The sequence below is a fragment of the Aethalodelphis obliquidens genome, unplaced genomic scaffold (assembly GCF_003676395.1).
Source record: "Aethalodelphis obliquidens isolate GAN/ISIS:26980383/991018 unplaced genomic scaffold, ASM367639v1 scaffold26, whole genome shotgun sequence".
Classification (NCBI taxonomy): Eukaryota; Metazoa; Chordata; class Mammalia; order Artiodactyla; family Delphinidae; genus Aethalodelphis; species Aethalodelphis obliquidens.
Window position 1 is genome coordinate 1,319,566 of NW_020837970.1, and position 23,933 is coordinate 1,343,498.

At 36.3% G+C, this 23,933-nt stretch overlaps 1 protein-coding gene across 2 annotated transcripts in view; it reads right to left on the reverse strand.

Annotated features, from left to right (window-relative positions):
* Positions 1 to 3,856: 3,856 nt before the first annotated feature.
* Positions 3,857 to 23,933, reverse strand: part of WDR72 (WD repeat domain 72) — a 205,612-nt gene continuing 185,535 nt past the window's right edge. For both annotated transcript variants that reach the window (XM_027123063.1, XM_027123064.1), the window contains exons 19-20: positions 11,687 to 11,791; positions 3,857 to 6,185 (exon numbers count right to left, since the gene is read on the reverse strand). In XM_027123063.1, coding sequence (XP_026978864.1) covers positions 6,130 to 6,185; positions 11,687 to 11,791 — 161 coding nt within the window. In that variant the 3' untranslated portion in view covers positions 3,857 to 6,129. The remainder of the gene's footprint in view (positions 6,186 to 11,686; positions 11,792 to 23,933) is intronic.

Genomic DNA, 23,933 nt, shown 5'->3' on the forward strand with positions numbered 1-23,933 from the left:
CTATTGTATCAGTAATACTGTACATGCATATGGTAATTGAGAGATTGGAATTGTTAATCCCAATGTATAGATGAGAAAATTGAGGTTCCGGGTAGTATATGAAACTACTTTTGTAATGTCGAACAGCTAGTAAGAAAGTGAAGGTGTGACATGCAATGATAGTACTGAAGACTGCATGTGCAATGCCTGCTGCAACGCAAAATACCTGCATTAAACTACATAGATATTTGGGGAAAGTGATCAAGGATGTAAAGAACAAAAGAAGTGAGGAACAGTGAAAACCAGATTAAAAGATATTAGATATAGAACCCTCTCCTCACCTTTTGTTTCACCTGTGCCTGGAATGGTATATATTTGCTTGCTATTTTGGACACGTTGACCAGCCCTGTATAAAAAGAACACTGAAGATTCCTTCACAAAAGCTACCTATGCTTGCTATCACATATCCTAGTTCTAGCAAAATGCCAGGAATTAAAGAAAATCTCACTGCTCATTAGTTTCCAATACTAAGGAAGGGCACACTTATTTACATAAAGGTAGGCATCCTGGTTTCACTTCTGGCTGGGTGCAGGAGCCACCAGCTTTCTCAAGGCAGTGACCGCCATCAATGCAATGGCTCAACACCTTCTGTTTGTTTTCTGGCCTCAATTTCAGGTGCCCTGGGCCTCTCAGCTCAGACAGAGCCTTCATTTGATTTGCACACAGAACTAACTTGAATGCAGTCACCTCCAGTTAGGACAATAAGAGAAAATGGCTTTATTTGGATGACTAAAGTAAAATCTCTCCACATTTACTATATACCCTGGCTTCTTAGATGCTTACAAAGAATAAAGGGACATACTTTCACCATTTCCCAGGAAAGCTTAGGTGGTAGTGAAATAAAGCAGAATTTTCTTCCTTTTTCTTCAGAGAAAGTCTTTAGCCTGAGAGAAGGTAAAGAAGTAAGATCCTAGTAAATAAACAGGAACCTAATACTGCAAACATGTATGAGGGTAGAATATGACTTCTGTATTAAGAAAAATGATGAATGTTTTCACATTATGGGAACAGCTTTAGCACACCCTTAAAATAACACATTAGCGATATGTGAAGGCATAGAGATATTTGTCTCTATACTTTAAACCTTTTCTCTTCCACAAGGATTTTTAGTAAGTATATGCTATGGACTAGAGCTCAGAGACTGTGAAAGAAAATTTCTAGCCTTGAGTGTTGCTGCCACCTACATGACGGGAAGACTACAAACAAAACCCAACCCCTATCCAGACAAGCATCAGCTGCAGTATACTTTCTATGAAAACATACTTTAGAAATCTCCATATTTGTTCCTTTAATTGACTATCCCAATCACAACGGAAGTGATAGTGTTCACTATTTTCACCTCACTTCTTGTCTCAAATTCTTGTAGAAACTGGAGCAGTTTTGTGTAGATTGGTGGGAATACACTGACTGTATGAAATAGGGGCTGATCCAAGGAAATCTTCCTTACCATCAAAACAGCCCTAAGTGCAACTTGATCCCTGTGACAATGACTGTCTCAGGGAGAGGATGAAGGCTCTCAATCTTACTGTCCTATAGTTTCCCCCCACCCCCCACCAAGCCTGCAGGCTTTAAAATACAAGAGGAAGAAATAAATAAAATGTTTCCTCAGTTGATTATAACTATAAGTTGATGTAAATGGAGATAACATGAACGTAAGAATTCTTCTGATATAGATAAGAATGGTTATTTCTGATAGGAAATGCAGTTTCCACTGCAGAACTAACAGGAAATCTCTTTAAAAGTCTAAAGGAAACTTGTGATATGTCAAGAACATGTCATAGATCTTCCTTTTATCTTGGATGGCATCATCTGAGGGCCATGATGCTCAGTGACTGAGGCTGTGTGAAACACATTCTCCCTAGAAGATACACATGCAAGATCGAAAAGCCGATTGATGACTTTACAGATAATTGCAATTAAAATAATTGCTAAGTGAATAAATGATAGGTTTTGTAAGCAAGTACCAAGCAGTTACTGCTATTGCATCATGTTATGAATATTGGCATTTTGCTGGCATTTGGCACTTTCCAGATTTAGGCACAGTGTTGTACTGAACATGTACTAGTCATCTTTGATGTTAAAAACCTTGTATCCTTGAATTAAAAAATCACTGCTACCTTTCCAATTAGTAACAAGTTGAAGACAGAAGGATCCCTAAAAACAACGATGGGAAAACCTTGTCTGTGCAATGAAAAAAGGGCATTTGGAAAAACAATGTCAAAAGGGAGCACTCTATGTGCTCAACATTTCCCCCTGTATACCACTAGAAATAAGCCATTTAAAACATTTTCAATGGTCTATGGCTTCGGTTTTCACATGGTATTAAAACAACTATTTCTTACCATTTGTATCATTATAATCATGCTCATAATGATGAAGTTGTCACAGTCTATTTACCTGCACTGTGCTTTCTGGGATAAAAGTGAATTTATCCTAGACTTAATGAATAGAGCCTAAGGCTAGACGGTGGCAAAAAATTCAGTAATCAAGATAAATATATTTTAACACAATATTTATAAAAATCAAATTAATGCAAAAAATCCATGACATTGAAATCTTAAATGAAGATAGAATCTGATAAGGTCTGATGAGGGTGAGAGTGAGTGAGTGAGCAGTACTAGGACAACCTCACCCCAGTCCCTGCCCTGCCAATGACATGAAGTGACGCATGCTGTCTTCAGAGGTCACAGTTGGGTGGGAGTTTCCAGTGGCATGCTCTTACTGGAAGATCTGTTAATTTCCAGTTTACGTTTTTCTCATACATGCTATCTGTAGGGTCCTTGTTGATGAAATCAGAGTGCAAAGTCGTCTGGGGACCATTGTACAGGAAGCCATGTAGCTTCATCAGAAAGATATCTACTCAAGAGTTTCAACTTTGCAACTTTTTTGGTCACAGTTCATTTTGAAAGTATTTTACATTGCTAACTAGGTACATGTTTACAAAGTAATGACTTCCATATGAGATTAGACACAACTTTGAGCACTTTACACGTAAAATAACATTTTGTGGAGAACTAAAGAATATATAGCACTACTTTTAAATAACTGTGTAATCAAAATGTATGCAATAGAAATTTTAAAATTACATGAAAGAGCCCATTCTGTAAAAATGACTTTAAAGTTAATTGGAATTAATATATTCTGAGCCTTCTTTTTAAACATCTGGCATAAAACTTAAATTTTAAAACCTCAATTATTATAATGTGCCCTCTAAAGACTGAAGAGAAAGAATATCTTTTCTAAAATTTCCATATTAATAATTATAAAAGGCTTTTAAATACAGAACATTGGAGGGAAATGTACAAGGAAGGAAACAAAAAATACCCCAATACTACCATCTTGAGATAGAATGTTAATACTTAGTAAAATATTTCCTATCGTTTTTCTAATAGTGACATGTTTAAAGTAGCCTTAACTTAGTTTCTAAAATAGCAACAGAATATTTCAGGCCTGAGGCCACCGTTCCGTGTTTATAATGCTATAAATTTTACCTTATATTTGAAGTGTTTTACAGTGTTCAGATTGCTTTCCATAAACCATCTCGTACAGGGCCTCTGGACGAGCCCTTTGAGGGAGCTCTCTACATGGATGGGGAAGCGAGGCTCTGAGATGCACAGCAAGGACATGCTGCCTAGACACATGGCAGTGAAGTTCTGGCTCTTAAACCTAGATTCTTCCCTTATGCAATATTGCCAGTGTGTAACTCCACAATGAATAACAGAACCCAGGCTTGCAAATTTGAAAATATGATATTCCTTGGAGGAAAATATATAATCATAAACATCACCAAGATTATTACCAAGAAAGAAGCCCAATGTAATTTTTAAATGATTTACTTATTACAATGCCAAGGAAGACTCTGGATACAAACACATTTGTTTGCTAATACAATTACTCCACTCTTACCTAAGACTGTACATACAAAGGGACAAACACCTAATTAAGAGGCAGTCAGTTTTGAGTTTCTAGGTACGATATGAGTGATCCATTTAATTGTGTGGCAATTTACTATTTCAAATTCTCCTCACAACAGAAATTCCTGAAACATGTTGAAAGTAAGTCAATATCATTATTTTTAAACAGACTAGTGGATCTGTGTCGTAAATACACTTGCACATGTATATCAGGGAACATTATTTAAATGTCTATCTCTAAAACTCTCATTTTTAGGAATTAAAAGTTTTGATAATTAATGGTGTTGGTCTCCAGAATTCATATTGATAAAAGATTTTAATTAGTCATTCGATAGGAATTTTTAAATTTTAGCAACTATAAACTGTGTTACCAAAAAATCTTAAAAATTTCATTTAGTAATGTCAGGGTTATGCTACTTCTAATTTCCTATAGCTAGTGACATAATAAAACATTTATCAAGAATTCAATATTGGTTTCCTTGGACCTGAAAAAATGCTAAATATGGCAACTATTTAAACTTATTTTTATTCTTCTTTGAAAAAAGAATAATAGGACATAGCTATAAAAACAAAGAAGTTATTTTTAATAAACATAACAGAACTTGAGCATCTGAATTAGTTTCAACTATTAAAATTGCCCTTGTGAGAGAATATATCCTTATTTGATATTGCTATCATTAATAATATTTTTGGGAGTCCTCCTTGTAATGGCTTTCAGAGCCAGAACACAGCGTGCAAGAAAATGTGTTCCATTGCCTAGCTTGCTACCTTCCCTTATTTTGAAATTTGTTCCACATGTCTTTTGACAATTTTCAGAGGGGTGAGGGAAGCACACACACACATATATGTATATTTTTTCAAAGGATGGTAATTTTCCATCATTATTCATATTAACAATATGTTATTGTTAGTGACATACAACTCAAAAGTAATTTCAAGTAATATCTTTTAGGAAAGAAAAGAACACACATTTTTGTCTATTTTAAAACAGTCACACTCACCTCTCTAGTTCTGGTATATTCATTTACTCCAATCATTAATTATAAGCTCTGTAAGGGTAGAAACCATTCTATTTCAATTTTATAGCTCTATTCTCTAATCTCCCCCTCTCCCTTGCCCACTGCATCCTCCCTTGTACAGAACCTGATGCTGATGCCCCAAAAAATGTTTGTTGAATTGAAGTGACTATAACTTCCCTATTAGATAGATATATAAAGATATATATTTAACACTTTATTTCCATTTTTCTATGGATTAGTCAATATTTGTATTCATATGCACACTAATAACCTTCTTGATGATTTTCTATAAATTCAGGAATTATACAATATAAATCACAGCAAATAAATCAGATCACTAAAGGCCTTAATATATGAGCACTTTATGTCTGTTCTTATTTATATTGCTTCCCATATTTTAGTTTGAGAATTCCTGCTAGTCAAGCTTCTTTCTGGGAACAGAACTACAAGAGTTTTTACTTATTAAAGATCAGTTGTGATGTGCTATCAGTAGATTCCCCTTCCCTAGTTTACATGTATATGGCCAACAAGATCAACCTTTAGCGAAAGACATTAGCCTCTATGTCATTAGAAGTCTAAATTAACTTGACTGCACAAGATTGGTCCCTATTATACTGTGTATCACTTATTTGGGCTAATGACTAAATGGAATTGGCTATTTGTTGACATTTCATGTTTAAGGATGAGATTTACCATAGGGTGATTGATCTGAATTAAAGCATCTACTAAGACAAAATATCCTAACCTAACAAATGAAACAAATTTGGTAAAGTTTTAGATCAAATACATTTAAGCAACATTAAATTTAAAAGCATTGTTTGTTACATTGCTTAAAAGCAATAGGGTTATATAATTCAGGAACTGAAAAATGGAAGAAAAATCTAAAATGGTATTAAATTTGTGTCTGTGGGCTGGCACTCCTTGTTGGAAATAATCAAACAAAAGTAAGAGGCATTGAATGATTTAGACAATGATTTTCTAAAATTAGATGAATTTGAATATTTTCCATCGGTAATGACTCTGGCCAAAGTATCAGCAGATTTACTACAAACTAATAACTAGACTAATAACAACATAGCTTATACACAATGATAAACAACTGGCATGTTTGGGGTTTCTTAATTTGTCCAAATCCAGTTCAACAGATGAGATTCCATTTAGCACAGCTTGCAGGAGCACACCTTTGCTATCCATAAATGATGCCTTCGTTCACCTGGAAAGAAAACAGATTATCTTGGGTTATATGGTAAAATAAAGAAATAAGAGAGAAGAAAGGGCAGGAGAAAGGAAGGGAGAGAGGAAGGGTGGGAGAGTGGGGAGAATGAAAGGAGGGAGGAAATGAGGAAAGAAATAAGTGAAGAAATGGAAGAAGGAAGGAAGAAAGGAATTACCTATAATTTCTACATTTCTTTTTCTATATGAAATAAAATGTTAAGACAATAAAGAAATTCTTATAAACCAGGCCTCAGGTAAATGTATTTTAATTGCACATCTTATTGGTATAGGTCTTTTTTAATCACCAAGAAAGGTAAAAAGTTGTCAACAAGATGAATCAAGTTTGAAATTAGTAAATTTCAAGGAGCTGAATTGTTCTTAGAGAAACTCACAACTGCAGTTTTAGGACCAAATGTTATAAATGTCAGTTGAAATATGGTTTGAGCTATGGAATAAAAAAACCGCACATACTTCTCAGACTACTTGGGTGATTATTGCAGGCTAAAAGATCACTTGATTAAATTAATTTGAATAATTGGAGCACTGTGCCTCAGTAAACTACTTCTAAACACATTTATATTAATGTTGTGACTAATCATAGTAACTCCCACTCCTACTGGCAAAAACTCAAAAAGCTGATTATTTACTTTAGCTAAACCAATATTCAGAATTGTATTATATATGTATTACATATATATGCCTAGAATTTTATGTCCTTTAAAGGTTATTAGATTAATGCTTAAAATTTTCCCTTTGGGTAAATTATTTACAATATTGATATTGTTAAACGCAACTAGAAGACGGAGCTTACATGTTTTTACTACTGAAATTGTTCTTACTTCTTCTGGAACGTTTTTTTTACCACTAAACATAAGAAGTGTGTTCTTGATGGCTATGATTGATGGGCTGCTCGCACATTCTACATTTTTTCTGCTTCGCACATCATCATCAGCCATCTCCAACACTCCACTCCTGAGTCTGTCCTACTTTCTGTTACCTGATTTTTGCTGGTGATTCATGAGCCAGAATAGTATAAAAAAAAAAAAAAAAAAAAACAAACCTTGGCTTTTCACAATGCAGTATCCCCTAGGAAACTGTAAGAAATCTAGTTTTGTTCATCAGATTCATGCAAATGCAATATTGATTAACAGTGATGTATGTAGATCTACATAACGTGCTATATAAAAACCACTAAAGTGTTCTGTTAATGGCAGATGCATACTGATTATAAACTACTTCAGAATGACATAAAAATGCTTATCTGAATCCTTTTTTTTGTACTTCCAAGTTCTCTCTCGTCACTACTATTTTCAGCTGAAGCTATATTTAAGTGCACTATCCCTGGTGCACTAGGAAGTAAAATTCTTAATTTTCCAAGCCAATAAGATGATAAAAGCTCAAGGTTTCTCATTAACACTTGGATAAAATTTGTGAATGTCACAGTAAATTTTTTATCATCATGAGTACAAAGATGAGGGGCAAGGAACACTTTTTTAATATTCTGGAGATTGGGGATTGAGCAATCACTGTGCATGGAACAGTTAATAAGAAGTTAACCATCAAAAGACTAAACTGAACTATTTTTGTGATAACATCTTTCAGTTTCAAAAGCAACCAGGCCTTAAAGAGCCAAAGAAAGAAAGCCTAATGGCCCTAAAAACTCAGAAAAGGGAGCTGCAAGTTCACATATTGTCTCAGTGCTTCTATTACTAGACATTGAAGTTATTCCCACAGGTTCCAGGAATGTATAAATGCTGGTGAAGAAGCCAGTAGACTTCACAGAGTCTAAGCCAGAAACTTCAATCTGGGATTCACCTGTGAGTCAAAACTCGTTGCTAATGAATTATTCCAAAGAAAAGACACTGCTGAGGGAGGCCTTAACCGATCAGACAAGACCTCCAGGTTCACTAGCTGGCTCAGAGTAACAAGAATGCTCTGGTCTAAAGGTGCTTTGCCAACCTTAATGGACTGCAGGCACCCACCTGGGTATACAGCTTGAACCAATAAAGAGATCACAATGGCATGATGAATAAGGTAGAGCGCTTTAGAGACTGAGTGAATGACCACTCCACCAGGTATCTAAATTGTGACCTATATGCACACTCCAGGCCATTTACAAATGGGTCATCCTAGTCAATTCAGTGCTGGAGAAGCAGTGATGTCAATGAAAAAATAAACAATCTACATACTGAGTTCAAAACCCATTTTATTCAAAGACAGTCAATTTGCAAAGTCAACCTTACTGTTTTATATAAATTCTAAAAGTTTGATTTTATTACTGATATTTTTAAATGCTCTATCAACATTTAAAACATTTCAACTTCATCTTTTAAAAAATTGTTTTAGTTTTTCTGTACTTCAAGTTTTCTTACTCTCTGCAAATGCAAATTAGTTGATATGAACAATATAAAGCTATATGAGCTAAAGTAATAATGATGTTTAGAGAATTTGCCAAGAAATCTTTCCTTAGAGAGAAGAATATATGAGGCAATATTCTTGAACTGTGCTTGAATAGGAAAATGATTTTTTTGTTTTCATTTTCCAGATGCTGTTTGAACAACTGGGCTATTAATCAAAAATGATGTAATAAATATATTAGTCATTTAGAATTGCATAGATAAAAACCATGTAAGGTCAATATCCATTAAAGCCAAAAGACTGACCACATTCAACTTTGTAACTAGGGGATTTTGCATGTACATGAAAATGTTAAAAAGAATTTTAAATGAGTGATAATATTCCAGGTGAAAATGGTAAGAATAATTCATTCATATTTAAATACACTCCTTTCCATACAAGAAATAATGACTATACTAATGAAATTATAAGCTTAGCTACTGAAGCAGTTCTATTGGTTTGAGAACATCTTCTCAAAGCTTACCATTTAAAAATCCCAAATTTTGTTTTTTCTTCTAACAAAGGCGGTTAAACATGCTTTCCAGAGAAACACCACCTGTGCATGGTAAATAGAGTTAACTAAACAACCGAAGTAATGTTTATAGTTTTGGAGGCCCTACATTTGAATGACTTGATATTCTGAAGTTAATTTTTGGACGCTGAGAAGTGGACAGTCATATTTTCACAGTACAAGGAAGTCCTACCATGCCACCAATTTCACAAATCTTCCTTCATGCTCAGTTTTAAGAATTTTGCCTCTCAAATGCTCAGACTTCAAGGAACTGCACTCTCTCATCAAAATCTTTCTTACTAAACAAGCACCCCTGTCAGAAGTGTCTTAATTTCTTATCACAGAATTTTATCCACACAAGGAGCAATAAATAATTCATGTCACTGCCTCTTTGTTGTGTGTCCCTGAACTGCACAGAGCTGGAAGGCTGACAGCTGTGTCAGGACAAGCACCAAAGATCTGACATGACAAGTGACTAACAAGTTTCTTTCAGTTCATAGAGAAGGAAGACAATGGCCCAAAGTGCAGAAAGAAATCTTGAAACAAAATAAAACTGCTTCTTTCTTTTTACCTAAGTGTTTGCTATGAGCTTATTTCCAACCCACAAGCCCTGGTCATTTTATAGGACTGCCCAGCCCCCTTTATTCCTCACACTCGCTTGGCCATTTACGCCTGGCCACGGATCAATATGAGCAATTCTTGGAGAAATACGATGTCTCCATGACAACCAAGCCACAAATTCTCAGTGGAAGGCAGTGAGACCAGTAGTGAACTCTCCAGAGGTTTCTAGGCCTATAAGGCAAGATGTCTTAAAATGCAGGAATGGACAGAGGAAAAAGCCAGAGTAATTCATTCTTTATTACCAGTTTAATGATGTCCAATGTATAGAATGGTACTCACTTTTTAAGTTAAGGTTCTTTATCAGCACCTATATTTTCTAATTGATCTTTCTTTTTTGATATATCCTTTTGTTTATATCAATCAGATAGACTATGCTATATTTGAATCTCACTACAATTCCACTCATATTGAGGGATGACTGAAATTTATTCTACTTTTGAAACAGTATAAAGCTGATCTATTCTTGCCCAAAGCAATGAACACTTCGGTTAAAAACTTGCCTCGTGGATTTAACTGCCTGTTAAATGATTGATAGAAACCTAGTTTAAAAACCTAGTTTTTAAACTGTTTTTAAAACAGTTTGAAAACCTAGTAAAAATTAGACAAAATTTTAGTCAGAACTAAAAGTAATTTAAAAATAATTTTAATAGAAATCTGATGCTACCACTACCCGCTCCCTTTTCACGTGGGACGCATCTACATTTGTCGTTTGGATATTATGGCAGGGGTTGGGGCTAATGTGCTAATGAAAAATTTCTGTCATTGCTAAAGATGCCATTTCTCAGTTCCATGGATTCTGAAGCAGAAGTGTGGCTGAGAACAGACACCCAGCAGCAGTTCATCTTTTGAGGAATCTTGGTGTAGTGGAGGGGACTGAAATACAAGCCATTGCCACTGGGCCTATCGGGGTTCCGAGATGACTTAGGGGACCTGACATAGATTGCAGGCTGCACCTTTCACTGAAAATTAAATCTCAGTAGCTCTCCTCGGGGAAGGATCAGGGGACTGTTTGCAGCTGCCCCCTGTCAGCGAAGGCTACAAGATTTGGAAATCTCTTAACTAAGCTGACAGGCCACAGAGAGGATGAATCAAAAATCTGATACATGGATCAGCACACAAAGATGTGAGAGGGTAGAGAGTACACAGCGGCCAGAGAAAACAGGCAAGAAAAACGTTTAGTGGGGGAAGATAGTTAACTCTTTCGCTCATGGTAATAAGGCATCTTCTAGCACCTTATGGCTTTGTAGTGAACCAGGAACTGTCGTTCAACTCTCACAAGATTGTTTTTCTCTTAATTAATTAGTTGTTAAGACAAGGCATGCTTCAAAACAAAACAAAAACAAAAATTCACGCTTAAGCATTCCTGGACATATCCTTCCAGCACATTTCTGTCTGTTCTTCCCACAAAGAGAATACAAACATTAGTAACTTGGACATAGGGTAAATCTTATTGAGTGAGGAAGGGTTACTATCTTGTTTTGTTCTAAACAGTTGACACTGTCCATTCGTTCATTACTGTTATGCTAAAATCCTCTCATCCCCTTTAGAGTTCTGTTTGTATTTAGAGAGGTAAAACAGATAGTAATGATGACGATTTGTTTCTCTTTTCCCCCTAATTCTCCATTTCCACTTGATCCCATTATTTGAAATATTTAAAATGTTGCCATTTTTCCAGTTTCCAATCTCTGCTCCTATTAACCACTTTAGCCTAAAATTGATGATAATGAACTAATAGTGTCAGCTTCCCTTCTCAGTCATAAAGCCTTTGTACTTCCTCCAGCTGAATTCTTGATGAAAGAGGAAAAGATAACAGCTCCACACTGTGACCCCTGGAGGTGACCATTAATTTGACAGTGCAGCTGCTAAGAGAAAACAGCATTACAATGTCCTCTCCCCCCACTCTCTTCCAAGGACCCCAAAGCTGTGTCAAATTTATCATTTATACTTGACTATTTTTAAATGGCTTTCACCTGGATTCTCAGACTCTTCCAAGACACATCTGTCAGGCATGTCCTCGGTGTCTTGGAAGTTTGCCGAGTTTGAGTTGCTGTCATGCTTGACCGGACTGACTGGAGCTATTAAAAAAAGAGAGAGCAAAGAAAGAGAAAGAGAGCGATGAAAAAGTAGTAATAAACGCCATTAAACATTTCCTTTCATTTCCACAGATATTTCCAGGGACACACTATGTAAACACAAATAATAAATTGAAATAAAATGTATCCTCTAAGTATGTATTGGCAGACATGTAATTAGTTGAAAAATCTATAGATGAGACTTTATCTTAGAAGAAAAATAAGTTCATGGCATCAGCTTAAAAGCTACAAAGTAACAAAGTGATCCCTTCGAAGTAGAAATCGTATTTTTAATGCATAAATCTAAAACAATATAGTCAATTAACAGCAACAGGACACAGAAGGAAGAACATCAGGCTGTTCAATTAGACCAGCTCTATGCTGTTGCAATGGTTCCTTTTGTCACACAAATCACAGTGGATGAACACTTTTTATGCATTTTGGTTCTCTTTCATCAAATTAAAAACTATTGTTCCAAACACAAAAAGCCCTATAAGAATAACTTTAAAAAGATAGGGTGAATACGTTGCAAATGATAATAAGGAGGGCTGGTGTTTTGAATGGTAGGTCTTCAGTCATGATATATTTTCTGAGTAGGATTTATGAACAGAAACAGAAGCCAACGTAGGAATCTAAAATTTCCTATAAACACAACTACTAGCTCTGTTAGAGAAACACAGACTTAAGTTTCCACATTTTTCCACGAGTTGTACTACTTTGTCTAAATTCTCTCCACAAGTAACATATTTCCCTGTTATATTTGTTCAAGGAATCATTTGTCAGGAAAAGTAGACATGGTCTTCATGAAGACACTCTGAATAACAAAACAAAGCAAGGCTTCAATAATATAAATTATGTCATACTTGTCTGAAGCCAAACAAAATTGAATTTTGTCTATCACAAATTGCTTCGGTGAGAAGTACCACTGTCTTCTCAGGTCTTGATAACACACACAACATATTATTTATAAGCCATAAATGCAATAAGAGAAAATATAGATTTATAAGTCATAATATGTTTATATATGTTTAACATAGATATTTATAAGAAATAATGTGTTTGTTGGCCCAGGGGAGTGGGCCTGGCCGCTGTTCGTAAGCCTGCCTTAGGAGATAAGGGAGCAAATGCAGAGGCTAAAGCTTGTGTTGCTTCACACATTCGATAAATGATACAAAGGAGGGCCGCCTGAGGTCCAAAGCAACCTTAGGAGAGCTCACACCTCCCAGACTCCTTGTCTTGTTTTCATGGACTGTGCATAACAGTGGTGACCATAACCTGAGGCCCACATATACAGATTTAAAGGTGACTTGTAACATGATTCTAGTCCAAATATTCTTGCCAGTTTCACCCACCCTCTCAAAACACAGATAGTGCTGCTCTTCTCTGTGGAAGGGCAAGCATAGCATTTGAATTCACTGCTTTTCTAAAACTTTTTGTATGGGAACAAAATATGAGAAAAAATATACAAAATTCTGATTTTGAATAAACATACCAAATGTTTCCTTTTCTGCATTTGAGTTTTCTGAAAAAAAAAACATGGAAGTAGGTACCATGTCTGTTTTATTTACCTCTGTGTGCCCTGGGCTATGGAGAGTATTCTTGAAGGATCTGTGCAATGGGTGAATGGATGAACAAATGAATGAAGCAGACGTGCCATGCTGGATGTCCTCCCGAACCAGGAGGATATGTGCTTTGAGTTACTTTCAACCTGATCTGCTCGGTTTCTTGTTAGGCCCACTTGAGATAAAAGATGCATATTTACAAAATAGTAGTGTGGGTTAGTCCATGACTTGGGAGGAGACACCTAAGTAGTATGTATGGGTAGTATGTATGGCCTAAGTAGTTATTTTGGTGTCACTGCCTTTAATTTAGTTTTCCTCAGTTTAGATCATACTTACAGATTATTTTTGAATCCATAGATTTTTGTGAAAGGTTTAAGTGGAATAATTAAATGCATCAAAGTTGCAGAGTACTATTACATTGGTCAGAATTTTCTGGCCTGCTTTAATGGGTTTTTTTCTCTATATACCTTGTTAATTTTCTGAGATACTTACATTGGTATTTATAATAGGGAATTAACCATACAACTAAATCTATTACTAACAACGAATGAAGTAGCATCTGTGTTTACTTGGGCAACTGCACCACACTTGTGATCCCATACACTATTCTTTCATCTAAAACTTGCATCTATTCATTTATCTATTCATTCCTCCAAAAGGCTCTTCTAGACACAGGGGCCTCAAAGAGCTGAAGAGAGCATGGTATTAGAACAATGAAGTCAACGCTTGCAACCATTTTTAGTGGCAATAAAGTGGTCCCAGGATAAACTGACATACCAAATCTTTCAAGAAAAGTGGAAAGTTAGATGTAGTTTTAACTGCATGATCTTTATTAAACTCACAGTATAAGGTACCATGCAGCTATTTTTGTCTCCACTTCTGATTTTGGAGGGTGTGCTTTGTGTGGGGGTAGGAGAGTAGAAAGGGTTGTTCTTCAGATATTTTGCTTAATTACACTTTAGCTTCCAAATTTGAGATGGTACAAGATGTGCCATTTTTTTACTGGGTAGTTTATAGAGTATCCAATTAAGTCTATTGTGGAAGAAATCCCTACATTCTGTCAATTGGGAACAACAGACATTGGAGAGGTTAATTACTGCCATTCCACTTTTTTTTTTTTTTTTTTTGATAGGCCAATCTTTGCAATTATTCTTTTGGGTGTTTCTTGTGATGTTTCATCAGTAAACTCTGACATGATGTGTGGCCTAGGCTTCTGTAAATGAATCATTTCAAAACTGATGAAATCAACAAATATTGATCTAGTCATTATTATGGGTAGAGCTCTGTGCTAGACCATGTGAGGGACAAAAAACACGAAGCACTTTTAATGTGCCCGCATACAACTTGTGATCTAGTTGAGGTATAATACAAAGTAACTAGTAGGAGCATTAGAGACAATATTCCAAGAGTGACATGGTTTTTAGGAATGCAGAGGTAATTCCTCTGCAATAGGGTTTGTTGGGAAGTGAAATTTAAATTAAATCTCCTTGAGAGGGAAGGTGTGAACCCAGGCCTGGCCAAAGAAATACATTAGCCTGGGGTCACAGATATATTTAACAGACTGTTACTGCCTACTTTTGTATGTATTTTTAATGAATTCTCCTTACATGTCTCTTTGAGCTTTTCTTGAATTGCTGTTGTGGCTAATTCTCCTCACCTGTAGAGGTTAGCTATAGACAGGTTTTTCCTTGCCGTAGATAGTCAATAATTTGATCTTTACTGATGGTGGGCCCATTTATCACAGTAAGCTCTCCTTTCACTATACATATTGACTTTTATTTATCAATACTAAAGTCCATTTGTAGTTCGTCACTGAAGTTCTTGGATATTTTCAGTAGTTTTTGAAGATGCATTTTAGAGCTTGGCAGAGAGGTACTTTTGACATCAATACAGTGCAAATGGTTGCTAGGCTCACCCTTAACTTAAAATCAACTGTTTATTTCCTGTGTAATGCATTCTGAAATAGTCTGCATTTGGGGGGCGAGGGGCAAAAAGACGAACACTTCTTGACAGTTCTACCACTGAAAGATGTAAGGCTGTTCCATTTATTCATCACATACCTCAAAATATTGACAACTGGAAGCCCAGTGTTCTAAATATCTTTGTAATATCTTTGTAAACTAGATAGAGGGAAAAGTCCACGTACTTTGTAAAGATGCTTTTGACTACGGTGTGCTTAATTAGTGTTAAAGAAATTCCTAAAGAAATAAACGGTTCAACTGTAGACAATACAAAATCAGTTTTTAAATTATACTTAAGAACATATAATGAGGACGCACAGAAAATTGTATGACAAAGACCCTATAGAAGAATTTACTGAAAAAAAATGTGGTGACAGGGTCAGCAGTGGTTATGCTCCTTTACCTCCCTCTATTCTCTATTTTGTTTTCAGTTAATGTCTAAAAACTCCTTCCTGCCTTTTCTCATCATTTGTGGAAATGCAAATTTTCAGTAAATTTTGAAGGTGGCTAGGCCAAGGCAACAAACAACTTTAAGAAACATCCTCCCCACTCCCAGTGAGAGAGTGACCACTGGGAAAAATCTCCATCCATCCACACAAACGGCAGCTCATTCTACCAACCTAGGCCAGTACTGTAGTATATATAGAGCCCTTGTGCGAAAATCCATATCATTCTCAGTGTGAATAAAACTTGCAGCCCAAACAATGTTTTCAATATGATGACTAATAAATGATTAAAAAATAGATCCCATCCAGCATGTGTATGGAGTTTTAGGAAGCACTGGAGATATTGATAGGAAAATCATTTATAAAAAGATATAACAGTTTGAAATGCTGGTCAATTGAATAGAATAAACCACTGTATTAGCAGATAAAACTCAGACAAAAATCTTAATTGCATCTTATTCAAAGGCATAAAAATAATGTGCATGTTACAGAGGTCATGAAAGATTAAAAGTCCACTCAGATTTGAGGAATGAGCAATGGAAAAGAAGTCAAAGACCTGAGTTCAAATCTACCAGCTCAATATGGTGGACAAGAGTTGATCACTTCTTTGGCTGAAAATTTAGGTCTCTTCTCAATAAGGCATCACTATGAATCAACTAAAAAAAATCTTTCTACAGGTTTAGAAGGAAGAAAAACTACAGTAAGTTCAAGTACAATAGAATTAAATACTAACGCAATCCTGACAGATCACGAAAAACTGCAATATGTTTTAAATTAGAAGGAGGCATAATCAGGGAAAAGACTTTAAGTGATAACACTAAGGTTGTAAACAAAGAGGATGTCATTTGAACAGACCACAAATTCAGTTTACAAAGTGGTTCTCTCTGGACAGATGTCTTATCAGAAAAACATATCCAGCTAAAGAGCTATGTACATATTACCCCTACTTAAAGAGTATCTACTGAGATAATCAAGTGATAGGACATCCTGATTACATTTGAATAGCAATAGCTACATCCTGCATCAGACTTCAGGCTTACTTTGTGTTCAGTGTGGACTGGAAACTGGAAAAAAATATCATATAGGAATGCCTAGAATTAAATAAAATATCTAATGCTGCTTTATAACTGAGAAATAACTGTTTTATGGGCAAGTTCAGCAAGATGAGTTAAGATTAGACTTACGTGTTTTACTATCTTTCTGAAATTGTAATCTGACACAGAATATTATTTTCTGGCTGACATTTTCTAGTGTGAATTGCTTTAAACATGAGGTTTTTTCAATTGGTAAAGAAATAAATTTTCCAGATGCTGTGACGAGTAACTATTATTTTGGTATCCTAACTAGATATATAGAATTGGAATTATTATTTTATTTAAATATTTTGTGATATATAATATACATATGCAGAGGATCAAATTCTTTACTATCTAAGGGGAAAAAATTTGTAGCTAATTTCTACAGTGACACAAACAGCTAAATGTCTAATTTGGGGGAAGATAAATGTGAATGAGAAAGAAGTATTAATTGGTTACTGCATCTTTTTAAATAATGTTTTATTCCTCTAAGATATAAAAATATTCCTGTTATCCAGGATGTTTGAACAATGGGTTGCTTTGGTAAGGCTGGTAAATAAGCAAATACATCTCTAGCCTGATGTCAGACACTTGGACGATTTATGAAATGACTGAGTAAAGCATCTAACAAGAATTTCTAAGAATTAAAAAACCAATGATTAATTTCACTTGAAGTTTAAGGGAGAAATCTTAAGGTCAGGCATAGGGTTTATAGCTTAAATATACCCAAACACCTCCACAATCTATTACTAATGCCAACAGGCGGACTACATAAAGAAGGCGATCCTACCTGCCTTATTTTGGGGAAGATAAAATTCCTCATTTTTTATTACCCAAATATGTATTAATTGAAACAAAGGTGAATACCAACAACTTCATTACAGAGATGAACTTCTTAGTTCCCCAGGGGTGGGGGTGGGGGAGGCATGTTGTACTAGAAAAAAGCTCAGTTAATAGAAGATCTGTTTTTAAATTCCACTTCTGTTCCTAATAGTGTGACCTTGAGCATGTCATTTCACTTTCCTGGACTCGGGTGCTTTTATTAATAAAATGAGAGAATTGGACTGGACAGCTTCCTTGACATCTTCCTGCCAGTTAAGAATCCAAGACCAACCAATCACTGAACAGGATAGTAAGAAGATAAGTGGCTACTACAGTAACCTTGGAAATAATGAAGGCTTTTGAGGCCCTTTCTCAATTAAGATTGATATTTTCCCACAAGTAGTAATCTCCATCTGACTGAGGGACAGAGGAAATCAGGGCAGCTTCAGAGAGCTCCTTTGGTAGTTGCAATGCCAGGGTGAGGCAGCCCTATCGAAAGATGACCAAGAAAGGACTGAGGCTGCAGTATGGCTACTCCTGAGAACAAACAAGGTGACTCCCTGGCATAGAAACATCCATCAGATATTTACCAATGGTGTAAAAAATCTTTAAAAACAAATTAAAAAAAAATAAGTTATACCTTACCCTTCTTAGAATCATATTTATGCTATTAATTTCTTTAAACAATCCCTCTCTTCATTGATCAACTTGGCAAATATGAACTTCATGAACTTCAGTACAAGATGAATCATCCTAAACTAAATTAATTGGGTCCATGAAGTAATTGCAAGAAGCAAACCTGCAATGGACAAGCCATGGCCTGGAAGTTAGATCTGGGTTGGGTTGGGCTGAATTGGCATTAGACTCCTCTGAAGACTGGCCCCATCTTGGTTTCAGGACCCCAGACATGAAGAGGTTCTCAATTATTGTTTGCTGAATGAATGGACAGTGTTATAGAGAGATGTGGTATTCCTATGGAATAGTATTTTCCTCGTGTCAAACCTCTTACAGAGAGAATCAGTAGAACCCCAACTCTTTCTATTCCTTTTATATGTAAAACTGAAGCCCATGAAGTACTTTGTCTTACTCAAGCCTGTCATGAAAACCAACTCTAATCAAATTATTTAAACTCTCAGACTGAAACAGACTGTAGAGACATACTGGATGTAGGATGAGGAGAATATGAAAAAGGAAATGTGCAATCTGGGAAGTAGAAAAGGAAATAACAGGGAAAAATGCAACTTTCCTTTTTTTCTGCTGCATTTCTTCCTCCACCCTCCCCAAAAGGCAATTCTCAGAGTTACCTATGAGAGGTTTGCCTGGATTTCTTTATGTGCTCCTTTAGAGTACCAGCTCCTTGGCAAGCAGCGTGCCAAGGAGAGAAGTGGTAAGTAAATGAGCAAGCACCTTTTTTTATTTTTATTTTTTAATCATCAAATCAAAATAATTTCCACAGCTTTGGTCCCTGGTCAATATTGAGTAAATTCAGAGTGGAAATAATCCAGGGAAATATTCCTTATTATTATTTTTGTATTTATCTATACTTTGGTAAAGAAGAGATTTTCTAGATGCAAGAAATAAGCTGGTCAGATCAGCAAGCTCAATTCCAGCTTTTTACATTAAACCATAGAGGTAATTATTCAGGATAGGGGGACTCAGGAACATCTTATCTGAAAGGACCCCTTCATCACTGAAAGGAAGTATAGGTGATGCATGAGTTCTAAGAAAGTATAGAAATTAACTCTCACACTCTTCAGGCAGTTTAGATTTTGTAAAACTCATATGACTTTTCTCATAAGGACTGAATCTATGGTAAAAACAGAAATGCATTAATTTTACTGTTCAGAAGTTCAAGAAGTTGAAAGCAGGAATAGATTCCAAAGAAGAAAACAAAAAGATTCCCACATATTGATACACTGAAGAACAGTCAGTAAAGGGAGAATTCTAAGAGGAATTTGTAGTAAACTTCCCAGCTTCCATTTGAAAATTTAGAAGAAGTTCAGGAAAACAAGAGACCCTTCAATCAATGGAGCATCATGCTAGCATTTAAGACTAGATATAAACATGATTTATATATGAGCTTAAGATAAGGATTCACAGCATAGGGCAATTTAAACCAGAGCAAAGTCTACAGTTATCCATAAGGAAAAATACCAAAAACATTTTCCTCTAGAATCAGTGGAAGAAGAAACCGTCAAATGGCACTATCACTGCAATTTGTAAGAGTAGCAACCTTTCCATAGGCCGAACCTAAAACGACACCATCAGCGTGGGGAGAATGCTTGGCAGGCAGTCTCAAATCCCCAGCTGATAGCCGTCTCTATCTCAGGGGAAAATGCTTGTCTCAGATGGTTAGTCAAGTGTCAGAGCTCTTTCATCTCCTAGGTAGGAAATGGAAAATAAGGAAATCAAATTATCTAGACTATGCCTTCATTTTCTGATTCTTTGTCAACCTTAAGAAGGATGCAAGGAAGAAAAGGTCTACGTTACCATATTTTGTATCATTAGGCTTGGGTACTCTGAATGTGATTTATTTTTATTTGAATGACATCAAAGTGGCATCTTAGTGATATCTTGAGAAATTATTGAAATTGAATGGAAGTCACGCTTGGATGATAAAAATGTGCTTTACCACTGTATTTATAATGTAATCAGTAGCAAGCATCACTCTCTCACACACGCACTCACACCAGCCATAGAAAGCATAGGTGATCTGTTAGCATTGATCGCCTCTTATGGTCATGCATATAAATTGTAGTCATTCATTTAAAAATATTAATTTTTCTGGGGGATAAATAATGGAAAGTTGCCTTTTCAAATCCTCAGGCTGTGTCACTGCGTCACAGTATTTGTGCTAGTATCTCTAAGAGATGGTTGCCCAAAATATAGAAATAAACTTGATAAGTAGTAGAGAGTCTCATTTTGATACTAGACATTACCATCTATAAATAAAGGATAAAGGAAACACACCTAAAGAAAGTAAAATTTTAAAGAGCAAACGTGCAGTGGATAAAGGGAAACCAGCAACCATAATCTAATGAGACTTCCGGAAAACTAGGCTTGATACAAAAGAGATACTATAATTTAGAGAACTAAGATATAGGAAACAAAAGGTGAGAGACAAGCAGATATTTCTAGATAAGACAGTATAAAACAGTGTCCTGGATTAGTGTATAATACTTCTCTTAATAAATTGTTTCAAATTATTTGGAAGAATACATGGTAGAATCTCCAGGACTATAGACGAAACTAAGGGTTCCTGAATGTGAAATGTTAACTATTTTATATTCAGGAACTGAATTAGAAATTCAGTTGATTAGATTAACTATAGAAAACAATTGTAAGGCTGAATCAGTGGGAATACATGCTGTGTACACATTTCAGAATAGTAAATTCTGGGAAACACTGAAAGAAAACATGATCCAAAGTATATGTAACAAGAACATGACTGAGCTATCGTTTGCTATGACTAAGGACATTAGGCCAATATAAAAATGTAAGCAAATGGTTAACAGAAGCCTGGCATTTTAGGAAGGGAAAGATCAACACAATAAACCAACCACAAGAAAACCAACAAGTAAACCCTGCCTCTGCACCTGAAACCCTGCATATGTCTCCAGGGACTATAGCCAATACAGGACACAATGGAATTTAAGAGGCCAACCAAAGGTCTGGGGGCAAGTTGAGGGGAGGAGAATTTATATAATATCAGAATGTCTCAGAAAGAAATTAGGAAGACCCAGACTCCAGCATGGAAGTAAAAGTGAAGAAGAAAGTGACTGATACTTGTAAAATTGCCAAGAAGCTCTATCTATCTATCAATCACCACAGTTTTCTCACCTCTACTTCCTCCAACCCTTCAAGAAGATTGTACTGTCACCCTACTCTCCGTCACACCTCTGTTTTTATGGCCTGATAAGAGTATCTCTCCCTGCAGTAATTCTTTAAACTGAGAAAAGTCATAGCCCTAAAACCAAGGTCTAATCATGTAGCTTCTGTGTAGAAAATTCTGTAGTCACCTCTATTCAGTCAGCAATGGGGGATTCTGGAGCCATGGATTTCAAGGCCTTTCAGGATACAGTCTCAACTCACGTTTAGAGGCTTCTCACTGGATGCCGTGAGAGTGTTAGACTCTGATACCATACACTACAGCTGGACAAGACTACCCATTGTCCCCAGGCTGTGCCATTTATTTTCTACATTGGTACCTTTGTGAAGATCCCCATCTTGAGATATCCTCTGTCACCCCAATCTCTAGTTCTCTGCTTGCCCAAAACTCCCCCCTCCCTTTTTTTTTTTTTTTGCGGTATGCGGGCCTCTTAGTGCTGTGGCCGCTCCCATTGCGGAGCACAGGCTCCGGACGCGCAGGCTCAGCGGCCATGGCTCACGGGCCCAGCCGCTCCGCGGCATGTGGGATCTTCCGGGACCGGGGCACGAACCCGTGTCCCCTGCATCGGCAGGCGGACTCTCAACCACTGCGCCACCAGGGAAGCCCAAAACTCCCCCTTATTAAAAATTCAGCTCAAATGCCATCTTTTCCATTTAGTCTTCAACAGCCCACAGTTAACAGATTTTGCCCCTTCTTCTGTGTTTCCTAGCATTTTATTGGCCTGTGTTATTCTTCTTATCCCATTCTGACTACCTCGCTGGGCTACATTCATAGGGAAGCAAGATATTTCAGACACATCTTGAAATTTTGAGGCTGATGTCATGAGGACAACTTTGCTTCTCCACAATGGAACCTCTAGTGCTGCAATCAGAAGACTGGGCTAGAAGAAGCATAGGGCTGACCCTGTGTGTCCATTTCTGTCATTCTTAACTTGTCTCATACAGTTGTAAATTCATAGATAGTATGCGTGTTCCTCAAACATGGTGAATCTAATGCTTATGGGGAAGCTTACTTATGGATGGCCATGGTTAGGAAGTCAACTTTCTCAGCATTGATGAGGTCATATAGATGTTGGTGGACCATGTTGAGCAAGATCTCTAGGCCATAGCATCATTTATACAACACTCCTTCCATTCCTCTCAAAGAACTTTGTAAAATAAGAGTTATACACTGCAAAATACTATACCTACCCCGACAACAGAAAACGCACTGATTTCCACTTTCTTTTCCTTACCCTCATAAATCATAAAGTTAAATTTCCCCTAGGGACTTCATTTCTCTGAACTCAGCATACAGGCATAAAACAAATTTTGTTCTCACAGGACATCCCATTTTTGTTTCATTAGTTCAAGGAAAGGGTCACTCAATTTTTAAAGCATTTGGTTTGATCTTTGCTATGATTCATGCCATCTAGCCTCCACAGACTATATACACTCTATATACCGAAATGTTTCTTATATATAAAATGTGTCTCCACAGACTCTATAATAGTGATACCTTCACATAAAGCACGCAAAAGCTACCTTCCAGACTCATGAGTTTAGAAAAGGTGACCAGAAATAGAAAATAAACTTTTTATTTATTTATTTATTTTGCGGTACGCGGGCCTCTCACTGCTGTGGCCGCTCCCATTGCGGAGCACAGGCTCCGGACGTGCAGGCTCAGCGGCCATGGCTCACAGGCCCAGCCGCTCCGCGGCACGTGGGATCTTCCCGGACCGGGACACGAACCCGTGTCCCATGCATCGGCAGGCAGACTCTCAACCACTGCGCCACCAGGGAAGCCCTAAACTTATTTTTTGAATATTTAAGCAATTATTATTTTGCCCAAGTTTCTATTCCAAGATAGCTTTCTTTTCCTCTTATGAAAGACAAAATGCTTCCCTCGAGGTGGGGGTGTAAATGCTCTTAAAAATTTCCCGCAAATATGAGGTCTAAAATTATTCTCATTCTATTTTACACATTTTTATTCCATCTTTAACCATCTCGTTGATATTTCATTCTACAGAGAAGGTGATAAAAATTTTTTATTAATGTAATAAAGGGAAAAAGAAATAAAGATCTGTCATAATTTAGCTAGATAAAATGAATTCTTATGATCTTAATGTAAGAACAGACTATGATCTCTAAAGGAATACTGAATTACGGAAACATGATTTTTACATAATAGAACCATTTTCACTTACCAGTTAATCATATTAAATAATTCTTACTGCTCTATTCGTTCATATGCTTTTTCTTCTCTAAATTCTTTCCATGGAACATTTAAGTTATTTAAAAGGTTTTCTCATTCTATTGGCTATTGAGGGGCTCCCCCACCTCCTCTGATGGCCAAAATTTGATTTTCCATGCTGGGTATCTACAGGGAACCACAATCATCAGGCTTTGCA